At 45.8% G+C, this 17,562-nt stretch overlaps 1 protein-coding gene across 1 annotated transcript in view; it reads right to left on the reverse strand.

Annotated features, from left to right (window-relative positions):
• The window catches only part of LOC144681146 (uncharacterized), a 31,501-nt gene that overhangs the window by 11,610 nt on the left and 2,329 nt on the right, over window positions 1-17,562 (reverse strand). Inside the window, exon 2 of the mRNA XM_078542872.1 lies at window positions 5,103-5,232. Coding sequence (XP_078398998.1) covers window positions 5,103-5,232 — 130 coding nt within the window. The remainder of the gene's footprint in view (window positions 1-5,102; window positions 5,233-17,562) is intronic.

A 17,562-nucleotide genomic window follows, 5' to 3' on the forward strand; every position in this document is an offset into this window, starting at 1 on the left:
GTCAGATTCTCTGTAGAGTGTAAGGCACAAAAGGCTAAGGGTGTTAACTTCTTGTATTTCGTAATGAGACCTTGTAGTGAGTGTTAACCTTCTCCCCCATCCAGGCAGGGCAGCTGTCGCTTTCGTGGCCACTCCCGCTCGCCCAGGCTGAGCCCGCCCGACGAGAGCCAAATCCTGGCCTTAGATTCTGAAATAATCCAGCAGATTGGAAAACAACTCAAGTAACACATTTATTCAAGCAAGGAGGGAGACAGAAAGCAGGAAACTACAGGCCAGTTAGCCTAACATCTGTCATAGGGAAAGTGCTCAAATCTATTATTAAGGATGTTGATCACGCAGTGCCAACATGGCTTTGTGCAAGCAAAATTGTTTTTAATGAATCTGTTTCAATTTTTTGATGAAGTAACATTCAAGGTGGATAAAGGGGAACCTGTGGATGTGATGTACTTGGATTTCCAAAAAGCATTTGATAGGATACCACATCAAATGTAACTACACAATATAAGAGCACATGCTGTAGGGTGTAAGTTATTAGTGTGGATAAAAGATTGGATGGCTAACAGGAAGCAGAGGGTAGGATAAATGGTTCTTTATCAGGTTGGCAAGCTGTAACTAGTGGAGTACCAGAGGTTTCAGTGCTGGGGCCTCAACTGTTTACAATCTACATCAATGACTTGCTTGAAATAAATGAATGCGAACCCAGTTCCTTCATTGTCTATGGGTCAAAATCCGGGAACTCCCTCCCTAACAGTACTGTGGGTGTACCTACACCACAGGGACTGTAGCAGTTTAAAAAGGCAGCTCACCACTACCTTCTCAAAGACAATTAGGGATGTACAATAAATGCGGACATTGCTGGCAATGCCCACATCCTGTAAATTAAAAAGAAAACAAATGTATAGTAACTAAATTTACTGATGACACCAAGCTATGTAAGAAAGTAAGTTGTCAAGAGGAGGTTGTAAGTCTGCAAAGAGATATAGACAGATTAAGTGAGCAGGAAAAGTTTGGCAGATTGAGGGTAACAAGGGTAAATGTGAGCTTGTTCACTTTGGCAGGAAGAATAGAAACGCAGTATAGTATTTAAATGGAGAGAGATTGCAGAATCTAGTCGTACAGAGGGATCTAGGCAACCTCAAAGCTGAATCACATAAGGTTAGTGTGCAGGTACAGCAAGTGATTAGAAAGGCAAATGGAATGTTGGTGTTTATTGCAAGAGGAATGGAATATAAAAGTCAGAAAGTTTACTACAGCTGTACTGGGCCTTGGTGAGACCATGTCTAGCGCACTGGGCAGTTTTGATCTCCTTATTTTTAAAAAATGTATAATTTTTTTGCAAGCAGTTCAGAGAAGGTTCAGAGAAGGTTCACTGATCTCATTCTGGAATGAAGGAGTTGCCTTATGAAGACAGGCTGAACAGGTTAGTCCTATATCCAGTGGAATTTAGAAGAATGAGAGTTGATCTTATTGAAACATACAAGATCCTGAGCGGACATGATAGGTGGATCCCCAGAGAATGTTTCCTGTTTTGGGGAGACTAAAACTGAGGGACAGTTTAAAAATAAGGGGTCTCCCTTTGAAGGTAGAGATGAGGAGAAACTGTTTCTCCCAAAGGATCGTTGGTGTGTGGAATCCTCTTCCCCAGAAAGTAGTGGAGGGTGGGTCTTTGAATTGATTTAAGGCAGGATCAGAAGATTTCTGTTAGTCAAGGGTTATGGAGGGGAGACAGGAAAGTGGAACTGAGACCACAACCAGATCGGCCATGATCTTATTGAATGGTGGAGCAGGCTCAAAGTGCCAAACTCCTCCCCTATTCCTGCTCCTATGTTCCTATTGGATGTCCTGTTGGAATCCTCTTTATTTTTTTCTGCATTTCCCAAAATTTATATCGATTTGCAAATGTTGGTATTCTGCGTTGTGTACCCAATTCCAAATCATTAATATTTATTAAAGTGTAATATTCCTGGACTCCAAAAGTGTAATAGCCCCTGACCCCTGAAGAACACCACTGAAAACTTCCTTCCAGTCTGAAAAACAACTGTCCACCACTACTCTGTGTGTTCTGTCACTTAGCCAATTCTGTATCTAGGCTGCCAATCCCTTTAATCCCATGGGCTTTAATTTGCTAACAGTCTATTATATAGTAATTTGTCAAACATCTTTTGAAAGTGTGTATACATCATATCAACTGTAACCTCATCCACCTTTAACCATTAAATATCACAATGAAGCTAGTCAAACACGATTTATCTGTAACAAGACAGAATTTCCTGCCACTGAGCCTCAGTCTGGACCCAGCATTCCAGCAGCATCCAGTAACCTGAGAGAGATGCAATGTATCAGCTTCCACAAGGGTACATGTCGACTCCAGTAGTGGGATTCATGCCTGGCATATGGAGCCTTTATTATACTAGGAAAATTCAGCAGCCACTGCTGGAGTAGGAACATGAGTTTGGAATCCCACTCCCACCACATGTGGGAAACTGTCAGATTCTGGGAGTATAAAAGAAGCAGCCCAAGTGGGATTTCTGCCCACTAGTAACATGTGAACGAGTATCCCTCAGAGATTGACAATGGTGGAGCTCTTTGGTCAGTGTGTCTGTCTATACACCAAGGGCGGAATCATTCCAGATTTGCCCTCAGTTCAGTAGCGGACGAATAAAATGAGGGTTTACCTGCCGGCCGCGATGGCAGGTTTTCACCCCGTATCGTCCCACGCCCAACGCATTACTAATGCATTTCTGGGAAACACACCGTTTCCATGGCGGGCAGGCTCTCATTCACCTGCAACGCCATCACCTTGCTGCTTCATCACACCAGGCACCACATTTAAAGTACAGCCGCACTCAGTGCTTCCAGCTCAGGACTGCAGCAAAGAAGACAGGACACCTAAAGGCAAAAAGACTGCAGTACCGAGTGCCTTTTGGACACTGTGGAGGCCCACAGTGATGTCCTCTACCCCTGCTCTGGACGCAGGAGGGGCAGCTACATTAGCACTCCGGCCTGGTGGGCAATGGCAGTGGCGATCAGTGCCCTTGCTGCACGTAAGAGTTGGCCATCGAATGCAGATGGAGGATGAATGAACTCATCAATGCAGCCAGGGTATGGCAACCAGCCCATCTCTCTAAACTCATACCCTCAGGCCCATCACACATTCACTGGCACCTCACTCACTGACAGCTCAAGGAACATCACCCATTCTCACACACAGACCCTCATATGTCCATCTGGGCTCATCTCTTCTGGAAACTGCCTCCTCAGCCCTCACCATCTTGAGGCCACTTGCACAGATCAACGTGTGCCCTCTCACACACCCTGCAATACCTTCCTTCTCCAGTGCAGCTCTCATCCTGCAGCCTCTTCCCTTGCCTGAGGCCACTTCTCCCCCTTCCTCAAGCAAGCCCTAGCCCTGCAGCCATTGAAAAGCCACCAATATTTGGCTGATCTTGTAGATCGAGACCTACCCATGAGCCCCACTAAAAGGGCTGCGGTTGCGGCCTTGTTGTCTTCGGTTGAGCCTGCCGCACCGTGCCCCTCACCGTGATGTTGCCTGCGGGCCTGCAAACCTCCAAATCTTCTTGCTTAAACTCTGTTTCAACTGTGCCCAATTGCTCACTGCCTGCTAGCTGGGTTCCCGCTCTCTCCCTTCTGCTAGCTGGTTTCTCTATCAGCTTTCAAAACTGCAACCCTTCTGCTAGCTGATTTCTCCCCCTCCCCTTCATAACTGACTGCCCAGTTATACTGTCTTTCGAATTTCTTATCTCATCCAAATCAAGGTTAGTTCTTTGTTTGACTTTGGTGGGCTTTCCCTGGTGACTGTTGTATCTTTGTTTTTAATGGGCTCGCATGATGCTTATCATTGTCTTCCTGCCTTGTAACTAGTTTTGAACTGAAAGCCATTGTATGGGTGGAGTATTGATGGGTTCGCATAATTGAATTGATTGTGCCTTCCTGCCTTAGAAACCAGCCCGCAGGCAACATCACAGCGAGGGCCATGGGGTGGCAGGCTCAACTGAAGACAACAAGGCCGCAACCGCAGCCCTCCACGAAGACCGACCACCCACAACCGCACCCTCCACCCAACTGAAGAACCTTCGCAGATTCCACAGACCAGGACCACGTGGGGACGGCAGACCCCAGAGGACACAAAGAGCGTACCCCAAAACTGCAACTGGCTTACCTGGCTGGATTTTGAACTGTCAAGGAACTCTGGGTTGGTGAGCATGATCCCTGACCTCTCCTGGTTCAATTTAGTTAGGTTTTGGGGGTGGGGCAAGGGTAAGGGGATTAGTAGCATGATTTTCCCTTGTTATGCCATGTGTTAACCATTCTTAACTAAGTATACTTTGTAAGTCTGTATAATCTCAGCTTAATCCAAATGTTATAAGTTCATTTGTGACTTAAATAAACCCAGTTTTTTTTTTCTTGCACCAAAACCAGTTGTCTGCTGCACTTTGTCACACCCCCCAAGTAAGTCCAAGGTCTAGAACCCAGGGAGTGGGAGAGATTCGAACCGCTCAGAATTCAGAGGTGATACTGACTCACACCACCACCCCCTACAAAGGGAAGAATGCATAATCTGTCTCCTCTCGTTGTCTGGTTTCAGTTAAAAGTCCAAAAGCCATATCCTTGTTGATGATATGAAAAATGTAGGAATTTTGAGAACCCTTCAAGTGCTGCCCGAAGCAAGGAAGGCAAACAAACCTTTAAGTCCAGACATCGTGGAGCCTGCCAGGTGCACATTGCTTATGTGCTGTTGTGAAACACTTCAGCGTGTTTTCCAGCCAACATGGGCTGACGATCCAGCGGTGGAGGATGATGCCGGCCGGCTGGGCTTATAAACATCTGCTTATCTATCTCAATGAGGTTCCCGATGTCCAATGGCAGGGAACATGGCCCGCCATGGGCGGGCTGAGCGGACAATCGCAAACGGGTTTCACGTGGTTGTGAAGCCGGTCACGCCATATTGTCCGGTCTCGCCACCGAACACGCCCGATACCAGCGGGCATGGAAAATCCCAGCCAAAGTTTCAAACAAGACACATCAAAGATTGAAGGGTTATTTTCCAGTCTATTGTTACCTTGATGGAACATTTGATGTACCTGCAGCATTAGAGAAATGTGAATAATTGAAAAGTCTCTCCAGGCCGGTATCTATTGCACGATTTATATCCATTCCATGAACCGTTGTTTCAACCCATTGGGGATGTAGGAATTTTTTCTCTTCATAATTCTAAGACAAAAAGAGCAGAATGTATTATCTTATGACACAACTGAACTACCCCTGTAAAGCACCAGTGTTGACTGGACATCCAGGTTTCCCAGGTGCATTAGTAGCATTCATGTCCTGGATGGGCTGGGATTGAAAGAGAGTTAGGAGGTTTGATGGAATTCTTGGCATTAACACTTCCTGGTTCATTTTCCTTTCTCGTTCAGTCTTTTAATTTTGGCGTTGTCCTGCACTATTGGCCTTGCTCCTCCCCTTGGGTTTTCAATAAAAATCAGAGTGTTATTGACAGCCTTCTACACTGAGTCACTTCCCTCTGAGTGTTCTCAGGGTCAGAGAGAGAAGCCATGAGCACAAGTGCTCCTCCTGTCTCCGGGCCCCTTAATCCCAATCCCACCTACACCCCACGAGCTTCCCCCCAAACAACACTCTCCCCAGTCAATCATGCAGGTCATTTATCCCCATTCAACATTCACCAATTCATTCATCAAACAATCACAGAAAGTTCCCAGTAAAATGATAACTCCCATTATTTGCAGCCAGATGCCAACATCGACTGATACTTATGCAGAATGGGTCATTAATATTAAGAGCTACAATGATACAATGCAGTGTAAGTTTGTGCGCACCCGAAAGGTGATCCCACCACGACCATTAAACAGACCAGAGAGTACAAATTTTCATGTAACAGCATCATGCAATATATCCCATTATTTATTTATAACACTGCGGACGATAACACTGATTTTGTTCAGTGCTTCAGACCTCATTAACATATTCTGCACTTTGGGTCCTATGGAAGCAGTGACAGTAAATTAATATTTAGAGGAAAGATTCAAAACTTGTAACCCAGATAAAGTCCACAAGATCTTTCCTTTAACCTGCCTTGGGTTATTCAATATAATTATATAATTATTTCACACAAGAGGTGTAACTGGATTCTACTTTACCAGTGATCTCACAGGCTCGAAATGTCAAATAACTCCTGAGCAACAAAGTGGAATGATTGAACAACATCAGTCTTCACCATCAGTGATAAGCATTGGTGCCCTAACGTGTCTCTTTGTAACACAACTTTTAAGAGGCCAGGGGACAAAGACTGAATGGTTCACATTTGTATTGGGTTTCTTGATCATCAAGTCTGAAGACTCTTCCGATTGCTGCTTCTTATTCCTCTTTATTTTTAATATCTGGTATGCGACACAACTTTATCACAATATTTCAATGCCTCCTGGAAGTCAAAAAAACATAGGAAAGAGTGAGCTAATAGGTCAGTAGACAGAGTGGAAAAGAACCTTGAGAATCATGTAGATGTAAAACAAGTTAATGATTCACAATGAGCTCATTGTCCACTTGTGTCCTCGTAATTTCACCCCACAAAACCTGCTCACAGTGAAGAACCATTAGCAACAAAATAAACAGATCTCCAGCAATTATTCAACACTCTGAACCGAAGATAATTATCAATGACAAACGTCATCGAGACTAGCTCATCTGAACTGTCCAGAATGACACAAACATACTGTTAGGTGCAGAAGTGAGCCATTTGGCCCATTGAGCCTGCTCTGCCATTTAATGACATGCCCTAAAATATAACAGTGATTACAATGAAAACACATTTAATTGGCAATAAGGAGATTTGAGACATTGTGCAAGGTGCTGTGTAAATGCAGCTTTTGTCTTCCTTTCATTACACCTGCATGCAGTAGGAAGAGAACTGGAGCAGTAGTGATATTGGAGGTCCAATGTTGATTCTCTCAGGATAATTAATCACAGAGCAATCAATTGGTGTCAGGAAAGTGGCTACCAAAAAAATTACTACATTTACAAAGCAATTCAACTCTGTAACTAATACAACCTTACCATTCTGACTTTGCTGGCATCAAATTGCAGCACACCTTAAATGACATCTACCACTTTGATGCTAATGAAACTATCCAAGGATTCGTCAGTCAGACAAATGAACATAAGAGCTTATGATTTAGGCACAGCAGTAGGCCACTCAGCCCCTCAAAACTGTCCCATCATTCAATAAGTTCACGGCTGATCTGAATGTAACTTCAGCTCCACATTCTTGCCTACCCCTAATAACCTTTCACCCCTTGGTCGGTCTATCTAGCTCTGCCTTAAAAATATTCAAAGACTTTGCTTCCACTGCCTTCTGAGGAAGAAAGTTCCAAAGACACAACCCTCAGAGAAAAATAATTCTCCTCATCTCTGTCTTAAATGAGTGACCCCTTATTTTTAAACACTGACACCTAGTTCCAGATTCTACACAAGAGGAAACATCCTCCCCACATCAACCCTGTCTGTGCCATTCAGGATCTTAAAGGTTTCAATAAATTGGCTCCTTCCTCATGTAAATCCCAGTGGATACAAGCCTAGCCTATCCAGCCCTTCCTCATAAGACAAGCTGCCCATTCCTGGCATTAGTATAGTAAATGTTCTCTGAACTGCTTGTAATGCATTTACATCTTTTATTTTTATTCAAGGAGACCTAGAAATAATATTGTACACAGTACTCAAGATGTGGTCTCACCAATGCCCTGTACAACTGAATCATAACCTCCCTACTTTTGTTATCAACTGCCTTCACAACAAATGATAACATTCGGTTACGTTTCCAAATTACCTGCTCTACCTGCAAACTAAACTTTATTGATTCATGTGCTAGAACACCCAAATCCCTCTGAATCTCAGAACTCTGCAATCTCTCACCATTTAGGTAAAAGTTTCTTTTTTAGTCTTCCTACCAAAATGAACGATTTCACTTTTGCCTACACTATACTCCATTTGCCAGATCTTTGCCCACCCACTTAACCTATCCATGTCACTGCGTAGCCTCCTTACATCCTCTTCACAATTGAGTTTCCTGCCTATCTTTGTGCCACCAGCAAATTTATCAATCATTCCTTCGGCCCCTTCATCCAAGTCATTTACATAATTTGTAAAAAGTTGAGCCCCAGCACTGATCCCTGTGGCACACCACTTGTCACATTCTGCTAACCAGAAAAAGATTCACTTATGCCAACTCTCTGCTTCCTGTCAGTTTCTTCTATCCATGCCAATATGTTACCCCCTACATCATGAGCTTTTAATTTTCTGCAATAATTTTTGTTGTGGCACTTTATCAAATGCATCTGAAAATATAAGTACAGTACATTTACCCCTTTATCAACAGCACATGTGACTCCTTCAAACAACTCCAATAAATTGGTTAAATTTGATTTCCCTTTTACAAAACCATGTTGACTCTGACTGATTGCCTTGAATTTTTCTAAGTGCCCTGCTATTGTATCTTTCCTAATAACTTCTCACGTCCCTCTGACAGATGTTAGGCTAACCGGCCAAAAGTTTCCTGCTTTCTGTATCCCTCCCTCTTTGAATAAAGGAGTTATATTTGTTATTTTCCAATCCAATGGAACCTTCCCGAATCTGGGGAATTTTGGAAAATTAAAACTAACACAAAAACTATCTCATAAGCCACTTCCTTCAAGGGCTTAGGGTGAGGTCCATCCAGACCTGAGGATTGGTCAGCCCACAGCCCCAACAATTTGCTCAATCCCACTTCCCTGGTGATTGTAATTTTCCCGGGTTCCTCTCTCCCTTCCATTTCCTGATTTACAGCTATTTCCGGAATGTCACTTTATAGTCCTCTATAGTGAAGACCAAAGCAAAATATCTGTTTAATTCATCCGACATCCCCCAACTTGCCATTATCAGTTCCCCAGACACACTCTCGATCGGACCAATGCTCACTTTGTTAACCCTTTTCTTATTTAAATAACAAAAGAAGCTCTTACTATCTGTCTTTATATTATGTGCAAGCTTTCTCTCATACTCTAATTTTCCCTCCTTAAACTTTTTGTCATACTTTGAAGTTCTTTATATTCTTTCCAATCTTCTGACCTGCCACCCATCTTTGTGTAATTACATGCTTTTTCTTTAAGTTTGATACTGTTTTAGTTTACGACAGATGGTGGGCCCTCCCCTTGGAATTTTTCTCTCATTCGAATGTATATATTCTGTGTATCTGAAATATCCCTTTAAATGTCTGCCACTGAACTTCAATTGACCTTTCCCTTAACCTCATTTGCCAGTTCACTTTAGCTACCTTTGCTTTCATGCCCCCATAATTGCCGTTATTTTAGTTTGAAATACTCGTCTTCTACACACTCGTTCCTCCCTTACAATGAAGGTAAAAGTCAAACATATTTTGATTGCTGCTATCCAGGCGTGCCTTCACTAGGAGGTTATCAATTAATCCAATCTTGTTTCTCAATATCAGGTCTAGTATCGCCTGGTCTCTGGTTGGCTCCAAAATGCACAGTTCTAACAAACTACCCTGAAAACATTCTATCAATTCGCATCTGATTTTCCATGTCTTTATGCAGATTAAAATCCCCCATGATTATTGCTGTACCTTTCTGACAAGCCCCCATTCACTCTTCTTTTATGCTCTGTCCTAGTGTGTAGTTACAATTAGGAGGCCTGTACACCACTTCCACAAGTGACTTCTTGCCTTTAACATTCCTCATCTTAAACAATCCACTACTAGATCCTGGTTTCCTGAACTTAGGTCATCCCTTTCTAAAGTGTTAACACCATCATTAATTAACAGAGCCAGCCATCCACCTTTTCCCACCTTCCTGTCCTTTCTAAATGTCACATACCCTTCAACATTCAGTTGCCAATCTTTGACATCCCGTAGCCATGTCTCTATAATGGCTATCTGATTGTACTTATTTATTTGGATTTGCGCTATCATTTGATCTGCTTTGCTTTGAATGCCTAAGTTGTTGGTACCTACATGGACCATGAGCACTGGATCATCCCCCTCCCATTGCAAGTTTATCTCTAGCCCTGAGCAGATGTCCCGAACCCTGGTACCAGGCAGGCAACAAAGCTGTCTGGACTCTCACTCTTTGCTACAGACGAAAGTGTCAATCCCCCTCACTATCCTGTCCCTACTACCACTACATTCCTTTTTGCTCCCCCACTTGAATGGCTCCCTGTACCAGAGTGCCATGGTCAGTTTGCTCATCCACCCGAAGCCTCCATTCTCATCCAAACAAATTGAGAGAACTGCAAAGCTATTGGACGATTGCAGAGGCTCACACTCCTGCCCTCTGGGTCGGCTTGCCTGCCTCACTCATAGTCATACCCTCCTGTCCCTGGCCACTGACCAAATCACAAGACCCTATCCTAAGTGGTGTGACTGCCTCCTGGTATAAAGCATCCAGGTAAATTTCCCCCTCCCTGATGTGTCGCAAAGTCTGCAGCTCAGCCTCCAGATCAATGACACTGAGTGGAATTTCCTCAAGGCGCAAACACTCACCTCAGACGTGTGTGTCGTGGATCACAATGTTATCCAGGAGCTCCCACATACTGCATCCTGAATATGTTTTAAACAATTACATTAATCACTTGTTTAATGTGGCTTTCTTACTTATTTGATAAAATTTACCAACAAATTATTTACTATTTTAAACATTAGCCATAGAATAGAACTTACCCACTTACCAGATACTCACCAAACAGCTCGCTCCTCTCCCTGTAGTAGGGCAAGTACCAATTTCTATGGGCTGAGAATGGTAGAAAGAGGAAATGAACAACTCCTTCCTCCAACCAAACTCCAAGTCTTCACTCAATTTTTCAGCTGCATGAAAGAACCCTGAATTTATAGTGAACTGAACAGGGGCAACAGTAACCAGATTGAACCAGTTAGCTAATTAACTACTCAGCTCCTACAGCCGAGAGTGAGTTTACCCTGTCTAAACTGCAAGAAAGAACTTAGCCTGCTTACACAGCACTTTCCAGTTACTGCTAATTACCGACTAGATTTGATTCTCAGAGCAAAATTTAAGAACAAAATTAATACTCAAAACTCCCCTCTCACCAAACTCCAAGGGCAGAATGTTTCCCTCCTGGGCGAGCCTCCCTATGTCACCGCGCACTCTCGCGATCATTCACCCGGTGGGTGCGTGCGGGTGCCAGAGCGGTGCCCACCATTAATTAACAAGCTACTCAAGGCCCTGAACAATGCAATTGTCTGAGGTTTTTCATTGCCCGAGTGATTTTCTGCTCATTGCACGGGCAAAACAGGCAGGTGGCCAGCTGACATTTCCTCAAACCTCATCTAAGGGCGGGATAAAAAGGGTCAGCAGCATTGCCAGTGTGAGCAGTGAGGAGTTTTGGAGATAGTTTGCAGCTGGTTGTTTATTGGTATTTGGCAGCTTCATCTCTGTTCAGGGCCTCAATCTTAGCATTTCCCGGCCTCATTTCAGGACTCATTGCTGTCTGCCAGGAGGGTTCAAACCATGTGGACCTTTCCAGGTATCAGACAGCCTTCCTTTACTCTGCTAATGGGGACTGTGGTTTGGCACTAGCAAGGGGGGGACACACTGAAGGAAAGGGATCTTGATGCAGCTGCATAAGCCACAGATGATGTGTCCAGTGGTGAGTTGGAAGATGAGCACAGAGAGGAGAATGCTGTGGGTGTGGAGCCTGACCTCGGTAACCTCCAGGAAGGCAGAGACAGCAGGGATTCCTTGATCCAACGCTCCTTCAGTGAGGCTACCAAAGATCAGCTTCAAATTCATGCCAGGGCTGCCTCCTCCAACCCGGATGTCTGAAAAGACCCTTTCATTTGAACACGAAGAACACTCAGCAACAAAGTTCTCAGCCACCTACGTCCAGAATTACATCCTGGCGTTCCCCACACCAATGAATTAGAAAGGTGAAGATACTCAGGCCATGATGACAAAACCAGATTTATATCATTTTGACAAGTACAGGCTACTTACATCAAACCCTCTGGTCTTAAGTCCCAGACCAGTATACATTAACTCAACATAAATGAACATAAAATCACCCATGACCTGTCCCTCTTGTACTCGTGCTGCCTTTAACTTACGCTTGTGAGTGCTCCCTCTCGGTGCTCCCTCCTCGCTGGCACAGGTATCGGAGACAGCCTGCTGACCCTGCCGTCCTGTTCCCTTGATGACCTTGTCGGTTGTCCTCAAGCCAGTGGCGCCCATGCTGACCCCGCCTGGGATGGAGCGGCCAGTGCCACAGCTGGCACCTCTCTAATCACCACAGCCTCATCTGGTGCCATTGTCACTGGTGGAGGGGCGGAGAAGCTGCTGCTATCACCTGGACTGCCCTGAGAGGAGTTCACAGAGATGGCTGGCAGCTCGTGCTCCAATGTAAGGTCTCTGTGGACCTCCTTGCACAACATTAATGGACATGTGTCTAGATGGGACACTGGGTGCCTCATCCTTCTCCCACACTGACACTGACCACCTGAGGTCAGTTTCTGTGTGAGGGCTTGCAGGTCCAAGCGCAACCACAGGAAACCCTCATTTGTCCCTGGAGCTGCCTCTCGATGAGAGACACCACTGTCTCAATGGAGTGGGCAGTGCACTCGCCCATGACAGTCAATGCAGTGCTCACGCTCCGCATGGATTCCTCCAACATGGAGAGCATGGCGCGCATATCCTCATTGATCTCCGCTCGATGCTCTCGTACATCTCACTGAACATCCAGCATCTGCTGCCTAATGGATGATTGCAGAGGCTCATTTACAGCCTTTGACTGAGCATTGTCCTGGCCCCCGGCAATCCTCCCACTGCCGGCACCCTGGGCACTCTCTGCCTCCGCACACACTTCAAGCGAGTGTGAAGTGCCCTCACCAAAGTGCACCGAATTACTAGCCACTGAACTAATGCCCACCAACGTGCTGGTTTCTGCGCTGGTGCCTGCTTCAGTGAGTGGGTGTGATGCAGGTGACAGTGATGCCCGGAGGTTTTCTGCCGTTAGGGGGTGGCCCTTCGGGGTCTACAGATCGGACGTCAGCTGGCGAACCTAAAAAGGAAAAGAAGGACATTTCATTAGTTAAAGTCATCACTCTGTCACTGTGCATGCCAGGCACCCTGGTGAGACACCAGATATCTGTATCATGGTGCCATTGTCTTCCAATGATCAATGGGGAAGCCAGGTTCGAGACTCCCATCAATGAGGAGACTGCACTAGAATGGCTGCACAATCCAAGAGGGTCACTTCTTTGCACTGAGCTCTTACCTTCATCTGGCACCCTCGCCTCTCCATGCCCGGTTGCACGGGTGCGTGCTGGCTCTCCAGCTCAAGGGTGTTCTGCTCGAACCGGGAGGGCAGCAGCAGGTTGGACGGGCCTCCTCCTGTACATGACCTCTCTGCTTGGTGATGGATTGTCTTCTCTTGAACGGACAGAGGAGCATTGATCAGTCCACTCTCTACCTGCAGCTCTAATGCAGCCTGGCCAACCCCAGCTGAGGAACCCCTCACAGGGCACATCCGAGTCATGGCCCTCCAGCCGCAAGGCACTCAGTCTAAGCAGCTAGGGCTCACCCCCTTGGCCAGTTCTGGCATCATTGACAGTTGGCACTCAGACTCTAGCACCGCTGTGGTCCACAGGGGTACGGCCAGCCCTTAAAACATCTGCACACTGACCCATGCCAACATGGTACTCACCCTTCCTGAGCACTTCAGATCATTGAATTGCTTCTGGCACTGCACCCGTGTGTGCTGCACCACATCATGGCTGCTCACGCGGGCTGCCACTGTCGGAGATTAATCACAACGAGACATCATTTCGTACATAGAAACCCCACTTGTTACTTGTGCAAAAGGGAGACACACACAAGAGCTACTGTACAGTCTCGTAGCAGGATACACGCAGACCTGTTAAAAGCATTCTTACAGCCAATCAGTAAATTTTGCACAAACCTATCTGCTTATTTGCATAAGTTAACTGACCAATCCATATTTCAGTAAATGTTCATTCCCAGCACAACAGATGTTGTTCTTACACAAATGCTTATTACAAACCTGATTACATTGGCCTGGGAAAAAACAAAATGGAATGTCTCAGGGCTCATCCTACAACTGTGGTCAGACAAGATGGTATTGTTCTCAAGGCTGCGGTATTTTTCTCTTAGGCCTAGGCATATAATTCAACCTCTCCATTAACCCTTTTAGCACTAAATGCGTCCCTGTAGTTGCCTCGGCCACCACACCACCTCCTCCCATGCACTCTTCATGCGGTGCGGTGGACTCCTCCTCTCATCTCTGGGGACAAGAGTGTCCCTCCTGGGAGTCACCTCCTCCAGCAGGAGGGTGAGGCACTCATCGGAAAAGCTGCCGGCCGAGTTCTCACCCGACTTGTCCTTCCGCCTGCCGTGTCCAGCCACACTCAACTTCATAACTTCCATACTGACACCACAGAACAGACGTCTTTCCATAGCCAGCCTTCCAGGGGCTGCCTAGGCTGTTTTTAAACAGGTTTCCGGGTCACCATTGGACCCAGCAGCCGACAGGACCCTGCCCCCGCTCGGCCCTTCCTGACCAGTGCGGAGCCGCGTTTCATGCAGGACGGGCCTTAATTGGGCCACCAGAGTGAAATCACAGTCGGGGCCTGATCGCGGGTGGCGGTCGGTTTCATGGACACTCCCAGGCCTGCCCGCCGTGCCCGCCCAACGAGGGCAAAATTGAGGCCCAAGTCTTCACTCAGTTAGTCGATTGCACCTGTTTGTCCAGCAGCTCAGAAATAATGTAGAGAGAATCGTTGTTCTGAATGTTTCAGAGTAGAATGATACATGGTACAAACATTCAAACACTCAAGAACTGGATTGATTTCCCTGCCCCCAGAAGCTGTCGTACAAGTTGTGTTGAGCACTGAATTTACAGCCTATCCACAGGTTCAATGTGAGGTTGAATTTTATTTCTACTAAATGAATGTGCAAATAGAATTTTTTTAACTCGCTTTTGAGCTGTGACAGAACCAGGCAAATTAAGTGGAAAAATGTAATTAATAAATAAGAAACTCCAAAAGGAAAAAAAACTGACAACAATTATAAGTGCGACCTTGCACTGGAGTGCGACTTCAACAGAGCGCTGAGAGTTTGGTGAGTTGAGGGAACATTAAATCTCTTTCTAAATGTCTGATATTGTTTGTTTTTAACATTTAACATTATAAATCTCATCCAGGGACCCGAACAGTGAGAGAGCAGCTATCCACTGGGGTGCAGCTGTAGATAGTTAATTAAGGAAATTAACTTGAAATTGTTTTTCAGTTCCTGGGCTCAGCTAGTACCTTTCTTTTCAGAGCCCATAGATTCAAACATTTCAGTGTGACCTAGCACTGGAGTGTGACCTCAATGGAGTGCAGGGAGTTTGGTGAGGAGGTGAGGGAGGTGCTCCTCTGCTTTTTCTAACATTTTCAGCTGTAGGAACTGGCTCTTGCTCGACTGCAGGTGAATAAGCTAGCTGTTTGGTGAGGATCTGGTCAGTGGTTCAGGTCTTTTCTATTCCTAAGTTTTCAACTAGTATAGGAACGTGGTAAGATTAATAGAATACATAAAATAAAATACATAATTGAATAAAATAACTAAGCAGTTAATTAAAACATATGATGAAGGCAGGATAGGTGATGTGTCATGGCTGCAACATGTGGGACCTCCTGGATACCAGTGTGATCAGGGTAAACAAATCTGCAACAAGTGTCTGTGGCTCGAGGTGCTTCGGTTGGGAAGCCATTCAAGTGGGGGGAGCAAAAATGAATGTAGTGATAGCAGGGGACAGTATAGTGAGGGTGATTGACACTGTTCTCTCCAGTAAAGAGTGAGAGTGCAGACAGCTGTGTTACCTGCCCGGTGTCAGGGATTGGGCTATTTGCTCAGGGCTGAAGAGGAACTTTTCATTGGGAGGGTGGGGCTCCAGTTATCATGGTCTATGTAGGTACCAACAACATAATCAGGACAAGGAGGGAGTTTCTGCATAATCAGTATGAGGAGCTAAGCACCAAATTAAGAAGCAGAACCTCAGAAGTAATGACCCCAGGTTTACTACCTGAGCTACGTGCAAATTGACGTAGGGCAAATAAGATTGGAGGAATGAACGTGTAGCTCAAAGGCTGGTGTGGGAGAAGTGGGTTCCAGTTTGTGGGGCTCTGACGTCAGTACTGGGGAAAGTGGGGGCTACACCCCTGGGACGGCCTATACCTGAACCGTGCTGGGACCTGTTTCCTCGTGAGCCACATAATTAGGTAAGTAGAGATTCTTTTAAACTAAACAAGGTGGGGGATGGGGGTGTGGAGTGAGGGACCAAAAATATATTTTTAAAAATGGATTAAAAGGGGGTGAAAACAGAGGAGATATGTCTTGGTTTGAAGTTGTTGAACTTAATGTTAAGTCCGGAAGGCTGTAAAGTGCCTAATCGGAAGATGAGCTGCTGTTCCTCCAATTTGCGTTGGGCTTCACTGGAACATTGCAGAAGGCCAAGGACAGACATGTGGGCCTGAGAGCAGGGTGGGGTGTTGAAATGGCAAACAACAGGAAGATCTGGGTCATGCTTGCAGACAGACTGAAGGTGTTCCGCAAAGCAGTCACCCAGTCGGCCTTTGGTCTCCCCAGTGGAGAAGAGATTGCATTGGGAGCAGCGAATGGAGTGGACCAAATTGAAGGAGGTGCAAGTGAAGTGCTGCTTCACCAGAAAAGAGTGTTTGGACATTTGGACGGTGAGGAGGGAGAAGGGAAAGGGGCAGGTGTTGCACCTTCTGCGATTGCACGAGAAGATGCTATGGGTAGGCGATGAGGTGTTGTGGGTGATGGAGAAGTGGGCCAGGGTGTCACTGAGGGAATGGACCCAACAGAATGCTGATGGCGAGGGGTGAGGAGAAGATGTGTTTGGTGGTGGCATCATGCTGGAGTTGATAGAAATGGCAGAGGATGATCCTTTGAATGTGGAGGCTGGTGGGGTGAAAGGTGAGGACAAGGGGTCCCTATCATGGTGCTAGGAGGGAGGGAAAGGGGTGAGGGCAGAGGCACAAGAAACATGTCGGACGCAGTTGACGTCCTATCAATCACAATGGGGGTGGGGTAACCCTTGGTTAAGGAGGAATGAAGGCATGTCAGAAGTGCCACTTTGGAAGGTGGCATCATGAGGACCCCTCCCACAATTCTTTTCTCGGTACACCGATGGCTGTATTGGGGCTGTTTCATGCTCTCGTCCAGACCTGGAAAAACTTATCAATTTTGCTTTCAATTTCCACCCCTCTATCACCTTCACATGATGCATCTCTGACACTTCCCTTCCCTTCCTTGACCTCTGTCTCCGCTCCTGGTGATAGACTGTCCACCAATATTCAGTACAAGCCCACCCACTCCCACAGCTACTTCGACTACAGCTCCTCACACCCTGCTTCCTGTGAGGGCTCCATCCCATTCTCTCAGTTCCTTCGCCTCTGTCGCATCTGTTCTGTTGATTCCACCTTCCAAATCAGCGCTTCTGACATGTCTC

This window comes from Cetorhinus maximus, chromosome 5 (genome assembly GCF_964194155.1).
Source record: "Cetorhinus maximus chromosome 5, sCetMax3.hap1.1, whole genome shotgun sequence".
Classification (NCBI taxonomy): domain Eukaryota; kingdom Metazoa; phylum Chordata; class Chondrichthyes; order Lamniformes; family Cetorhinidae; genus Cetorhinus; species Cetorhinus maximus.